General features: G+C 36.6%; 1 protein-coding gene across 3 annotated transcripts in view; it reads right to left on the reverse strand.

The window, feature by feature from the left end:
- Window positions 1–255: 255 nt before the first annotated feature.
- DAPK1 (death associated protein kinase 1) overlaps window positions 256–14,051 on the reverse strand; it is a 129,282-nt gene continuing 115,486 nt past the window's right edge. For all 3 annotated transcript variants that reach the window (XM_034774068.1, XM_034774067.1, XM_034774069.1), the window contains exons 21-26: window positions 12,167–12,355; window positions 10,731–10,928; window positions 8,145–8,283; window positions 6,817–6,937; window positions 3,803–3,991; window positions 256–1,997 (exon numbers count right to left, since the gene is read on the reverse strand). In XM_034774068.1, the coding sequence (XP_034629959.1) occupies window positions 765–1,997; window positions 3,803–3,991; window positions 6,817–6,937; window positions 8,145–8,283; window positions 10,731–10,928; window positions 12,167–12,355 (2,069 nt within the window). In that variant the 3' untranslated portion in view covers window positions 256–764. The remainder of the gene's footprint in view (window positions 1,998–3,802; window positions 3,992–6,816; window positions 6,938–8,144; window positions 8,284–10,730; window positions 10,929–12,166; window positions 12,356–14,051) is intronic.

Here is a 14,051-nt window from a genome sequence, read left to right on the forward strand (position 1 = left end):
ATGACAGTAGGCTTAACAGATTTTTTCACATTATGGTTCGATTGAAATCAAAGCTGATTGAGTATTATGCATTTGTACACATAGTATCAACACGAGAACTCTTTGTAAAATAATTAATTTCTCATTTACCAAATGTCAAAGCTGCAAGTGAAACAAAAAAGGCAAGCACCACTTGCAATGATCAGCATGCAGACAGTGAAACAGAGGTAGCATTTTCTTATTACTTCAGCAGAATCACTCAATTCAACCACACTCTCTTCTGCAAAAGGCACTCACTTTTTTTCATTTATAAATAATATGGTGTTAAATTCCAGCAAGTTGACCATAAATGTTGTTTCCCCCCTACAAATGTAAAAAAGTTAAGCAAAGAATATGATGAAAAGACAAAACAGGGCATCAGAAACACATTTTGGATGAATGTGCAACTTTTTTTCCCTTTTAGGAAAACTGAATTTCTTTAAAAAAAACATTATAGTACATTACCCAAAAGTTAGACTTCCCACTTAAAATGGCAATATTAAGCAGCACATTGTATATCAGAATAGAATTGTAAAACACCAGAATTACACCAGCCTTTTAATAGCTAAAATAAAAAGCAACAGTTCACAGTTAAAAGTAGAAAGATTATTCACATAAAAGGTGGTGATAGGGAAGGATAAAGACCCTTCGATATAGAAGCTTATAAATTAGGTCTAGAACCTCATATTGTACCTTTTACATTTTCTGCAGTTTGAAAAGATACTGTCCATGCAAAACTTCTGTTCTTACCGTGACACTACTGAGCTAATTGAATTATAAGATGTCCCACTGTTACAACTTGAAGCATAGGCCTCTTGGCCATTAGCATCTAAATTCATTTTGAATACAGATGATGCCTTTAATAAAAAGTCTGCTGCATCTCTGCGGCCTAATTCCCTCAGTTTAGACATTAGGATACCTACAGTGCTCTCAGGGCCATTACTCCATTCCTGCAAAAGGGCATGGACTGGGCTTGGGAGAAAATCATTTTGAGTTCCATTGTTTGTATTATATTTTGCAACAAGATCAGGAAGGCCCAGGTTCATAGCCAGAAGGCACCAGTCCTTTCCCATAGGATCAGGTGGATCCAAAAGTCGACTAAGTTTCCTCCTGGTAAGAAGATTCAGATCCGAAGCATGAATATCCATTCCTAGACCTCCCTGTGAGTAGATGTCCAGACATCCAAAGCACAATATACTGCTGAAGCTTTCTTTATAACCACCCATGGTATTAGTCAATGATGTCTCCTTTTGGCTTTGTGCCCGGAAGAAGTCTCTAGGCTGGTAGACCATTACTGGTTCATGATGTTCCCTCAGCTGCTGAGGACTAAGATAATGTTTCACAGTCAGCAGGCCTGGTAATGTTGTGGCCATTAAGTTATCAATGGTGCTACAAACAGAATCCAGAAGCAAGCAGCACTTGATCTTCTCTGTTTCCAGTCCTCTAACTTGAACCTCAATACCCTGACCATGGTTGACCAGCAACACTAAAAGCTCAGCCCCGCGATTCACAATCTTTGATCCATTTACCCAGAGACGTATATCTGCATCTCCCTCTGCATTCTGTTGGTGAATCCACCGACACAGATTCACTTGAACTTTATGGAAAATTCCACAAGGGAATGGGGTAAGGTGTTCCACAGGAACAATTCTAACACCACCATAAATCAGAACTTCATCCTCCTCATCTGTCCAAGACCTGTGAAGATTGTCAGTCTTGATCAGCGCTGGAATATCCACCATTGCTCCACTGCTAAGATCTCTAGCACAAATATCCATGGCATCCAAAATTTGTATCAGTTCTTCCACATCACTGTCTGATACCAGGCGCTGGATATCCTCTATGGTATACCGACCTCTGTAATGATGTAGGGCTTTGGGATTCTCCACTGACAGGATTTTCCCCAGGACATTAGAACAGAGCCAGCGAGGATCCAGGAGCACAACATCTTGGACAGTTTCACTCTGCATGATGTTTATCTGTTCAGAAAGAGGAAAATTACAAATTATATCTTGTGAAGTACAAGTCAACAGTAGAGCTGCTCTTATGGCTTGCTGACTAACCAGTCACACCATTGATTCACGACTGTAGCAAGATAATAGTGCATTTCCTTCCTCTCATATTCCTAAAACAAAATCAGGATCCAGCTCTTGACTTGTTTTATTGACAAAGCCATCAGAGCACATGGCTCACTGAGATTTTTTTCAAACAATTTTAGCAGAAATCTTCTGCACTTCCAACAATTTTCAATGGACATAGAAAATATTCTGGCCTAAAATGCAGTTTTTCCTCATTTGCCCTGATAGCAGCTGAAAAAGGAAGAGCATTTTTGGCACGGTTTCAGAGCTTCTCACATTCAACTCTTAAACCACCAGATATGTAAGAGCCAGGATGTCACATTCAAAGTTCATACCTGCATCTATCTGCATTACTCATTTGATTACACAGAATTTAATGTTGGTAGAAAACAAAAATCTAGCCACAGAGAATAGAAATATAAGATAGGAGGTATAGCTGAAATTAATAGGAAATGACATTACAAGCAAGGAAAGCATCACAAGCCTCCTTAACAGGTATGCAACTTTGAAAAATTGAATGCTTTGCCATATAACTACATATAATAATGTAGCTACAGCAAAGTAAGCCTATGAGTAATTGTTTTAGCTATTATCTCATTTGAAGGTCAGCATTTTATTTCATCCCTTTCCTGAATATTTATTTTATTTGCTTTTATCATGAGTATAGTCTACCATAGAACTCTTCCTCTTTTAAAGAAAGAGATGTCCAATGAAACAAATACATAGGAGCCATAAGACAAAAGATAACTGAAGTCTGTGTGTTGATTTGCATTGAGTATGTTGTCTTGGAATGGGAAGTTGAGGAAAGAATCATTAAGGAATTTTGCTGAGAACACAGCAAGATGCTGTCAAAATAGAACATTCTGAACTACCTGGAAATCTCAGGTTTCACATTTTTGAGCATCATTTTTCTGGTGCTTAATTCGTTTAAATAAACAATAATGTGAGCTAGAAATAACCTGCTGATTCAGATTTCTAATTTTAAAAACAAAATCTGATACCAGGATGGTGCAGTCAGTGCTTCACTACGCTGCTGTGAAAGCTGGTCCAACACTTATTACAACCCCCTTTTATCCTAGGAGTATCTGTCTGTACACATTTGGCATAGATGGCTTCAGAGAATGCTTTTCTTTAACCAAATCTGAAAACAATTTATTCAGCCATTTTAACTCACATTTCAGATTGAAGTTGCACTCTGGCTGAACAACTAAGGGCTTGTCCACATGAGGAAGTTATTCCAGAATTAGATACGGTGTGAATTCAAACTGCAATAGCTATTCTGCAATAGCTCCCTTTGCGGACACACTTATTCCATAATAAGAGTGCCTTTTTCTGATTTTGCTGAATCGCTTTGGCTTTCTAGACTGGGCGTGCTGGTTAAAATTTTTTCCCCCTCCTCCACAAGATTTCCTTTCACGCTCCACCCACCAATTCCTCCAAGAAGCTTGATGCATTTTCCATTCAGCGTCCCTATACTGGAAACCACTCACAGTTCATGCATTCTAGCTGGTTAGGATTTTCTTCATTTTTTCACTGAATTAAAGAAAAAAAAGTAATTAAAAAGGTGCAGAGAATACACTTTGCTCCGGATGGGTGAAACTCAATTGGATACTGTGTAGAATCAACAATCTGAGTTTGTTTATTTTAAAGACAGAATGTAAGTAAAGTCACTACATAGTTATGCAGTTTGAATAAAAATTACTTACTTCTCCTATGCTGTGCAACTGCTGGGCTATATGCCGTAGATCATCTTCACTTGCTAATGGATTAAGCTGATCCTGGACGTCATATACAAACTGCTGCAATGACATCAGCTGGTTGGGTCCATTAATTTTTCTCCAAGAAGGGAGGGTGGAGATCATTTTCTCACAAAGGTGAGTCATAGGTGGACAAATCTAACAAAAGTACAATGGACGTCAATTTGTAGTTCTACTTCTACTATGTTGATAAAAACTGAATTAAATAGTTTAGAAAAAGAGCTACTGCCAAAGACAGCTGCAGAATTTGCCACAGAATCCACCCTGGATGAAAAACTGTACTCCAGAATCTAAATGTTCATTTAAATACCAATTTCTAGCCACCATGATTACAAAGACAATCTTAATGTGAACCAACTAATTGCTTTCTTGCTTAATCTGCGCACAACCTGAAACAATGGTTTTGAGTGGTATCAACTGAAACAATGGTTTTGAGTGGTATCAATTGCCCCATTCACCTGGGGATTAACTGTGAAACCAAAAAATAGTTTAAAATATCAACAGTTAATTATTTCACTGCTGATCTTTTTAGCAGAAACATACCACTAAGGAGTTTGTCATGAAATCCCAAACCACCTCCCATGTGCTAGAAGTACTAATAGCTCCTCATCCCCACAACTTCTACAATGCAGTTGTAAGTACAAAAAACGGTAGTTAATTGAAAACTAAGACTGGGGCAAGCATCAAATAGATTGAATTTAATATCAAAATAAATGACACCCATGCTACAATGCCAACTGTATTTTACAGGTTCATATTTAATTAATAATAAAAACTCATTTTTTAAATGCAAATTAAGTGGTTGAGGAATTACAAGCCTGTTGTATCAGAATGCCACCGAAACTAAAACCATGTCTACACTACAGAGATTATAAACAGCACAGATACGGTGCCATAGCTATGCCAGCATAACCCTGGAGTGTAGATGCAGCCTTCACCAACAGAAAAGGTTTTCCATCACTGGAGCAACACCACGTCCCCCAGCATTATTTTGTCAACCTAGCTGTGTCTACCCAAAGAGCTAGGTTGGCACAGCTATAGCGCTCAGGGTTGTGGAGTTTTCATATCCCTGAGTGCTGTAGTTATGTGGACCTAAACTTTAAGCGCAGATCAGGCCTAAGGGAACACTGCTGTAGAATTTAGGTCAGTTTACCACTGGGCACGTGATCCCTTGGCTACTGCCCCTTTACCTACCTAGAAACTGCAAATATATTTTTCGGAGTATGACTCTAGGAAAATTATCAATATATATCTGGTTAACATATTTCTGAAGTTATCTGAACCAGTGGAAATGTAACAGTTAGTTCTGCCCTGGTGTTCTTTAAGTAACACACAATCTACTTGCATAGCAAAATGAAGTGTCCATAACATTATTCTGTAATGGAGTCACTGAAGTCATAAAGCTGGGTCAATTATGAACTGAAATCACAGCTTTAAACTGAAAGTCACAACTATTTTCTTCCATTTTATCCCCCCGCCCACCAAAAAAAAAAAAAAAAAAAAGCACCAATGCAGTCTCAGATTCACTGATTGACCATTTTAAATGTGGGAGGTGGTTTATGGTAGATCATCCTCTGTCTCCTCTCTGGATGGTTTTGTTGGCCCATTATCATAAAAATTTGTGCAGCTGTCCCAGCTATGATATCACACACACAATAACGTATCAAAGTCACTAAAAATCATCAGTCATCATCTGAGAAAATGTACAGCTTACTGCTTCATGGTTCACCACTTGGAATTGGTGGGTCAGGGTCTTTTGGCCCCCATGGAACACACATGAGTAGCAGCAGGAGCTGAGAATCCATATCTATACTGGGGATACTTAGGATTATTTTCCCTTAAACTGAACCAGTGCTAACACTACTGGGAATCTGGTAACTGGACCTTTTTTCAATCACCATGTCTGTTAAACCTGCTGTACAATGCAAATCTAACTGACGCACTGGTAAAATAGGTCCAGCCTCCAGAGACTTGCCTACTCGAGAGTTCCTACTAAAGCTAACACTAATTCAACTGAATTGGTGTTAGCAACAATGGGAATTCTTTAGCAAAATCCTCTGTGTAGAAAAAGACCAACTTATTTCAGGGACAAGAGGCTGCAAAACTGTTTTGTAATTGAATTGCAAGCTTTAAAGACATTATCAAATAAGAAAGCCTGGCACGGAGCTGTTAGGACTGAGGTAATGTAAAGACTGTGAAGCATATCAGAAACCTGTGGTTAATATAGAAATGTAACCATTAAAAAGCCAGTAACTCAGAGGGTTAAAGAACTTTAATGATTATAATAAGCCCCTGTGCTACGCAATGCAGGATTGAGTCCAAAGTACCTTTTAAAGCCACACAAATTAAAATATTTAAAAAACAAAATATCCTTCCAACTTACAAACCCCACCTCTGATCATAAAAAACAAAGATATAATTTACTCTCTGCTATTTATATTGCTTGGTGAATTTCTGCATTTCTCTCACACTGGACAATAAGAATGGAATCAATAATTTCTAGCCAATCAGATTGTCTGATTCACATGCACCGATATGACATTGCAATGTTTGGGATGCAACACAACAGGGGCATGTTTTAAAAAAAGAAAAAGCTTTCCCATTGGAATTTTAAAAAATCATGGATATAGATCTTATAAAAACTGATTTTTACAAACTCAATTTTCAGCCGAGTTTGATCTAACAGTGTCCCTTAGAAGACAGGAAAAAATGCTTTCTTCCTATTTTCTTCAAACCGGAGTGTCTCTAGGATCATTATCAACTCAAAGTGCCTCTGAATTAGCCACCAGAAAGTGTTCAAATAAAGAAACTGCACCTATTCTTCCTGAACTCCATGATGTATGTGCCCAGCCTCTGACGCCCAAGAAGCAAGAGGCTTGTAATAACTTCCCCATGCAAGTTTCCTTCAAAACCAGAATTTCACATAGAGTTAGCCCAGCCTAGGCCTTCAGTGAACTACTCACAGAAATGATCTGGCTTCTTAATTCTTGTAGGTGATTTCGAAGAAGCTTCATATCTTTAGAGCCAGATGCTCCGGCATCCAAAACAAATAACTTGTCCAAAATTTGAAGATCATTTCCAAACCTAAGAGAAAAGGACAGTACTTATTTATTAATTTCTAGTCTCAAACCAAATTTTATTTTAATTTATCCAACTGTAAATTTGTTTTAAATTGTGTAACAATTTTTTCTTTCGCTTTAAGGGAATCATGACAAATGGAATGAACAAGAATAGTAAAAAGTTAAATACTGAATATGATGCACAATACTAAAAGCAAAACATAGTATATTAATAACTAATATTTTATTCAAGATAAACAGAATTGTTGAAAGTAAAAGTTACTCTTTCATGTAAGCACTGGAAAAGAGGTCTTCACATATATTATATAAAGGGAATTACAGCAGAGTCAAGTAGACATACTGGCTATATGTTCTGCTATAAAAGTTACAGCAATTATTTGTTTTTAATGAGTTCAGCTCACTTGGTGGTTCTTATCTGAAATACTTCCACATTTATATTTGCTTTTACAAGCATAGCAATGAGATATATTTTTTGACTGAAACTCTAATGATTATACACAGGTATTTATTGTTCAATTTCAGTAGATCAGGATATTCCCCTAACACAATAATACTAGAAATCTGGGGGATATAGTTCTAGACTCTTTCCTTACATCCTCTTCCTAACATACCCTACTCAGAAGACCTGAATGGCTCCCCATACCATGGTATTGCTGTGAATTGTGTATAGTTTGTCTTGGAAGACTAGTCTGTGAAAATAGCTAATTCTGAAAACCAGCGCTATTCTCTCTGCAATTCATAGTGGTTGGCATTAGGACTTTCCAACATCTAGAGAGACTTGTTGGTTCATTTTCTTTTTCATTCATATTGCCAGGCAGCTCTTTAGAAAATTGTATATACATCTGTGTGATTTATTTTTGTATACTAGATATCTTAATCATAATTTAAAGAATGAAACTCCATTGTGTCTGGGTATTGGAGCATTGATAAATAAAGTAACCTACAATACTTAAACATAAAGGTGTGAGGCAACCTACTCATTTTAAAACCATCAAGTGTTTTCCATTTTTGCACAAAACTATACTGCAAGACCATTTTCAATATAAAACAGCAACCAAAGCAAAGCACTGGATTTTCTTTGCTCCCACACAGATCAATGAATGTTATTTTGTAAATAATATTGAACACCTCAAATCAACCACCAGCTTTGGCATTTCCACATTTTAATACTGTATTTAAATTTTTAAAAAATGCATTGGTCCTCTTCTCACCTGTTTCTGATTTCTTTCAGCAATGACATGTCTTTGTCATATCCAAATTCTCCTCCAACAGGGCGAGGAAGGTTCACAATGTCAGCATGGGTGGCCACCAGGACAACATGCAATGGATTTTTCAGCCTTCCACCAAATGCTTCATGAGAAAGAAAAATACACACCCAGAGTACAATTTCAGGAAAAGTGTTCTTACTGTACCATAAGGCAGAGATGAATTTTATGTTCCTGACATACTGGTCGCTTGTGTGAATACACTTGCCAGCTTAAAAACAATCTACACACTTGTGTGTGTGTAATTTAAGGACTGTTTGGTTGATGTGATTTTGTTTATAGCCCATAAATATGGATGGCTTGTCCTTTCAAATAATGTTAAAAATACTAATACTATATGGCTTTATTTCTTTTCTTTTAACGTGATAACTATCACCAACAACACTAACAAAATCAGCTACAAACTATTAAACCATTTTGGGAATGACAACTACTTGCAAAGATTCTTGGTAATTCTTTGGATGGTCTTTAGTACTACAGTATGCGAGTTAGATGATTGTAAGCGGAACACAAATGATCTACAACATTCATACTGTGGTATGAATGCAATTGTACAGTACTTACACAAACAATGAACTCTCATTTAGGTGAGAGTTAAGTAGGAAAGCCTGGGAGATACCATGAAAAGAATGAGAAAAAGAGAAAGATACAAATGGCATATGAATGAGGTGATAGTACATAACACATTTAAACAGCCTGTTTTCTAATATACTATCCAGAAAACTTGGTCAAGTTTTACAAAATGTGTCATATTCTGTGGTCTTTACTTCATCCTCATCCTGGCAAAGCCTCAATTAAACTTCAACAGTTTTGCCTGAGTGAAGACTGAATAAAGTCTCCAGAATTTGATCCATTATGCTTAAGCCATACAAAAATACCTTTTTATATGTCTAGTGATTCAGAATTAGTGTTCTGTGGCCTGCAAAGCAGTGTACTATAATGCAGCCAGCACTCTGTTTTCTGGCTTTTTATGAAGGACCTAGTGGAATTGGCTAGGAAACTATTCCAAAGCTTTAAGATTTCTGTTAATATACTTTGTTAGGATAGTACACTAATACACTTTGTTAGGATAGTTGAAGGATTTCTTATAAACTATTAGCAGCAAGGTCAAGTTGAACAACTTTATTAGTTACTTTACAATAGTTGAACTGACATAACTATTTAAATATTGCTAATCATTTAGCAAGAAGAACTGACAAAGTTTAGTTCTATATTTGGCTGAATCAAATTTGGATTCTAGCAACTGCAGAAATATTAAATAAAATAACTTAAAGCTTCAGTATTAATTTTTGGCAAACTCCTGAGTCATTATTTTCTCTGTAACACAACTACTTGCATACCAGCTGGATCTGGACATGCCTTATTTTTAACTTTTTTTTTTTTTTTTTTTTAAACTCAAAATAAAACTGAAAGGCATGTGTGCGTCTGAACTGGAGGCAGTCAAACTAACATAGACCTGTACTGAGTTCATAAATAAGGAATATAGAATATCACCTGGGCTCTGATATAATGCATTTAATATTAGCCAAAATACCAGTAGGACACAGGGAACATTCAGCTCTAAATAAATATTTTGATATGCCTGCCAGGTGATTTCACAGTGATTTTATCACTTCATGGGTTTTCTTTTTCCATACATGTCTAATCGTATCCACTGGCTTGAACAGAGTTTTGGTTGATGAAGCCAAGACAGATCCCTGAGCTTGGTTCTTCCATCAAACTGTCAGGGGGCGTGGATGAATGCTCCACTGCAATAAAAGCTAAATAAATTGGTATAAACCAAGAATAGGTGACCTTAATCTTTTTTAAAAATATAGTGATTAAGTCAATTGGTTTGACTTGCAAGCAATTCCAAACAGCATAACCAGCTAGAGTATTAAAGCAGAGATCTCATTTAAAAACTGAACAAAGCCTTAGCAGATGTCAAGCAAAATTCACTACAAATATTGGGCTCCATCCACACCAAGACTTAAAAGGAGTTAAACTCATTTAAAGTCTAAATATAGTTCCAGCTAAACAGATCTGAGCAGCACATGCAGAAAGTCAGCAGAGTTTTAAAACACAATTCTAACATGATTTAGACACATCCACACTGGCCAATCCAGCTAGTGCTGGAAACCCATTTAGCTGGGGTTGGGTTTAAACAGAATTTAAGCAATGTTTCCAAACTTGGTTTAAAGACCCAGTGTACTCGGAGCCTGTATGTAGACAGACAGTACACAAGAATGTCAAAGTAGTTCTTTGATATGAAAACTGCAGTTTAAGTGGTTAGGGAGAAATTCAGGAACCACGCAAGGCTCTCCACGCTATTTAAGCACAACCTAAACAATTTTAGGTAGGGTTAAGTGCCTATAGCCCTATTTAGACCCTCTGCTGTGAGGGAGAAGTTCACCTCTGTACTGAACTTTGTTTAAAGTTGATTTCAATAAGATGCAGGAAGATGACACACAACAGGACTCAACAAAGTTACAGGGAAACACAAAGTTTTTTCTTTCCTCCACAGAAGGCATCTAGACACATAGCATGGCATACCTATGGGTTCCTCAACTGGGACCAGTGATTTCAGGAAATTAAGCCAAAAGGTCACTTGGTTTAACTGGATTTCATAAGGTTCTTCAAGACTGAAAAGCACGATATGAATTGCGGTGGGATCATTTGCAGCAAAATAATCATAACAGCAGAAATATACAGGATTCCCAGAGAATTCCCACACGCTGAAATCACCAATTCCTGTAAAAGGGGACAAAGGGATAAACAGGTCAAACTTCTTTAAAGAGCTCTGTTCTTTTAATATTGGAGGCAAAGTTTTTCCAGGGCTGACATCTGGAAACCAAATGTAAGTGTCCAGGAGTCATAGACACTGTGCATTACAGATTAAATGAGCCCTGGCTTTGTACAGAAATGATGGATATTAAATCCTTCAGAAGACAAAACAGAGCACTAGACAACATTACAGAAATAACAGCTGCCGTTCCTTCTCTTGCCCCTGAAAATGCAACTAAACATTTCTCCAATTACTTCTTTGTGATGTATGGTATCTGGTGTCAAAAACATAAGATACAAGGTTATTCAGAAAACAGTCCATTTTGGTTTATAAAATTGAAACTACTGCCAAATCAGAGTGGGCTTTAAGAATCACCTCTTACTCCTAATTACCACTTAAGAACACTAGCCATGGTGTGCTGTTTTCTGTCATCTATTTTTGCTGTAGATGAAAGATGTGTTAGCTTCTTACAGTCTCTCTCTTAATCTGGCTGAAAGCATATGCACTTGTACCATCTTTACTTAGTAATGATTTTATAAAGTAATAAAATGATTTTATAAATACTCTAGAAAAAATAAAAAATGTGAAGCATCAACTATGCTATGAACCTTTACAATGGAATAGTTTCTACTGACAGTCTGCAGTATAGCTCTACTACATTTTAGAAACTAAATCTGTTACATGATTGTGCTGAAAGAGAATAACTGCACTAATAACAAGTGTTGATTATGTGTCAAGTTGCTCATCACACATGGCAAATGTTTTACAGTATGTTGCATTTATAAATATATTCCTCGACCCAAGATTAAAAGCTTAAGCCCCATTTGACCCCGGAACAATTGATATCGTCTTTGTGGCAAGGACCAGATCTAACGACTATGCACTCACAAAGCACCATGCACACCTATGATAACATACAAGTAATATGTCCAAAACCCTTTGTGACGAGTGGTTTAAAAAAAAAAAAAAAAAGTACCTATAAATGATACACAAACCAGTCAATGTATGTGATGCCTTTATAATGTATTTAACTTCACAGGGCTTTATGTAGGTTTAATCTCTGTTTTAAAAAGATACGCACATTGAACTAGTGGATGTATTCAGGGTAATGCTTAAAGTAGATTTCAAATTCAAATATTTAAAACAAGTAAAGCCAATGTCAGTCACATAGAAATAATGCACATTAATTCAATTAATTCATTACCATTCAAGTAGGCATTTTGAATGTCGATGGCCTTCGTAGACTGGTCATCTGCAGAGCAGTGAGAATGGTGAGATGGTGAAACGAATACTTCTAGCACCCCTTTGGTAAGGCCTGGCTCAAACATCATGCTTCGACTTCTCACGCTAACATTTTCACAGCCAGGGTAAAGATTTGTAATGCTCACTGAAACTGAGTCATGAAAAAGAATATTACAAACCATGAAGCGTTTATAAACAGATCATTTCAAAATAACATAAAATGTGATTTAAAAAGATCTGTTCTTCTAACAGAGGCACCCAGTATATCTGAGGTACCCAGGTAGCTGTGAACAATATTTGTGCCCAAGATTCAGAACCAGAAAATACCTCTCACTAGAGCTGATTCGGTACCTTAGAATACCCTGTCTTGGCAAAATGGCTTTCTGAGAGATTGAATTATGCATAATAGGTTTTAAAAGAAGGGGATGAGAGAGGCAGAGAGAGGAGAGAAAAGGAAGAGGAAGATACTGAGAACCATGGAAATGTAAGAAAGCAAACACACAAAGAGGTGGAAATAAGGAAGACAGAAAGGAAGAGAACAGAGGTAAAAGTATAATGTGTCTGATTAACATTGTTCAACAGACCTTCTCCAGTTTCTCTCTGTGCTGAGATTTCCCCCCAAATTAGAGACATGTTCAGGTTTTCAATAACTGTTAGACAATTTCCAATGTGCTTGGTCTCAAGAATACCCACAGGTTGGGCAGGTATTTTAGTTTCTATATTACCCAATGATAAAGTAATGATGTGCTAGAGGTAAGGTTTAATGGGGTGAAAGGGCAAATTCTAGGTTCCCCTTATAGCACTGTTAGCCCCTAAAAGACACACAGGTGGGGTCAAAATAATGGAAGTGACAGAACACAGTTTGTGAAAATGAGGGTTAATCTGTTAGGGCTTGTCTATACACAAAAGTTGTATTGCTTTAATTTGGCATTATTAAAGCACTACAACTCCCTCATGTGGACATATTTATAGCTGTATAAAGGTGCTTTATATATAGGGTATAGATATTCTTGTCCAGCTATAACTATACCTGTATAACTTTATACGGATAAAAAACGGCATCTACAGTGGGGATTGTATGGCCTAACTATTTTGATTAAAAAAAAAAATCACCCCCCTCCCTTAGTTATAGGGATACAAAATCTCTGTATAAAGCAAGTTAGATTCTGAAAGATCAGCCCAGAAAGAGAAAGACAATCACAGAGTAGTCTCTATTATCAGCCATCCCCCTCTATCAGACAAATCAAAGAATTCTTCATCCCCTCACCAGATATTGAAGTTACCATTATGATATACATATTTTAATTTGGAAACAAGTTGTGTGTGTGAGACAACTCAGCAGTATAAGTATCACTATACATTTGCCACTTATATATAGATTTTCAGAGTGTTCATGTAAATACTTGATAAACACAAGCTTTTAATGAGTTATATAACAAACACATAATCAGATGCACACTATAGTGTTAAACTACTTTAAGCATCGATCAGTTCATGAGGCTTTTTTCCTACCTCAAATATTAGCAGTAACAACAATGTACATTTATATAATACTGTTCAACCAAAAAAACCAAACCAAACCAAAAAAAAACCCCAGGACTCTAAAAGTGCTTAAAAGACTGAGCATAGATTAAAATGAAACAATGTTAGCACAAATTATTTTTTGTGTATAAAGTCAGGAAATTCATATTTATATTTTTTTACAGTAATTATAAGCTTACTTCTTTTTGCATACAGTATTATGTATTGCTATAAGTGGTGCTCATCTGATGCCTCATACAGCATGTGCCTGTGTGTATACCACACACACACACACACTGTATTAGGCATCAAATGAGCAGCACTTA

The sequence above is a fragment of the Trachemys scripta genome, chromosome 6, assembly GCF_013100865.1.
Source record: "Trachemys scripta elegans isolate TJP31775 chromosome 6, CAS_Tse_1.0, whole genome shotgun sequence".
Classification (NCBI taxonomy): domain Eukaryota; kingdom Metazoa; phylum Chordata; order Testudines; family Emydidae; genus Trachemys; species Trachemys scripta.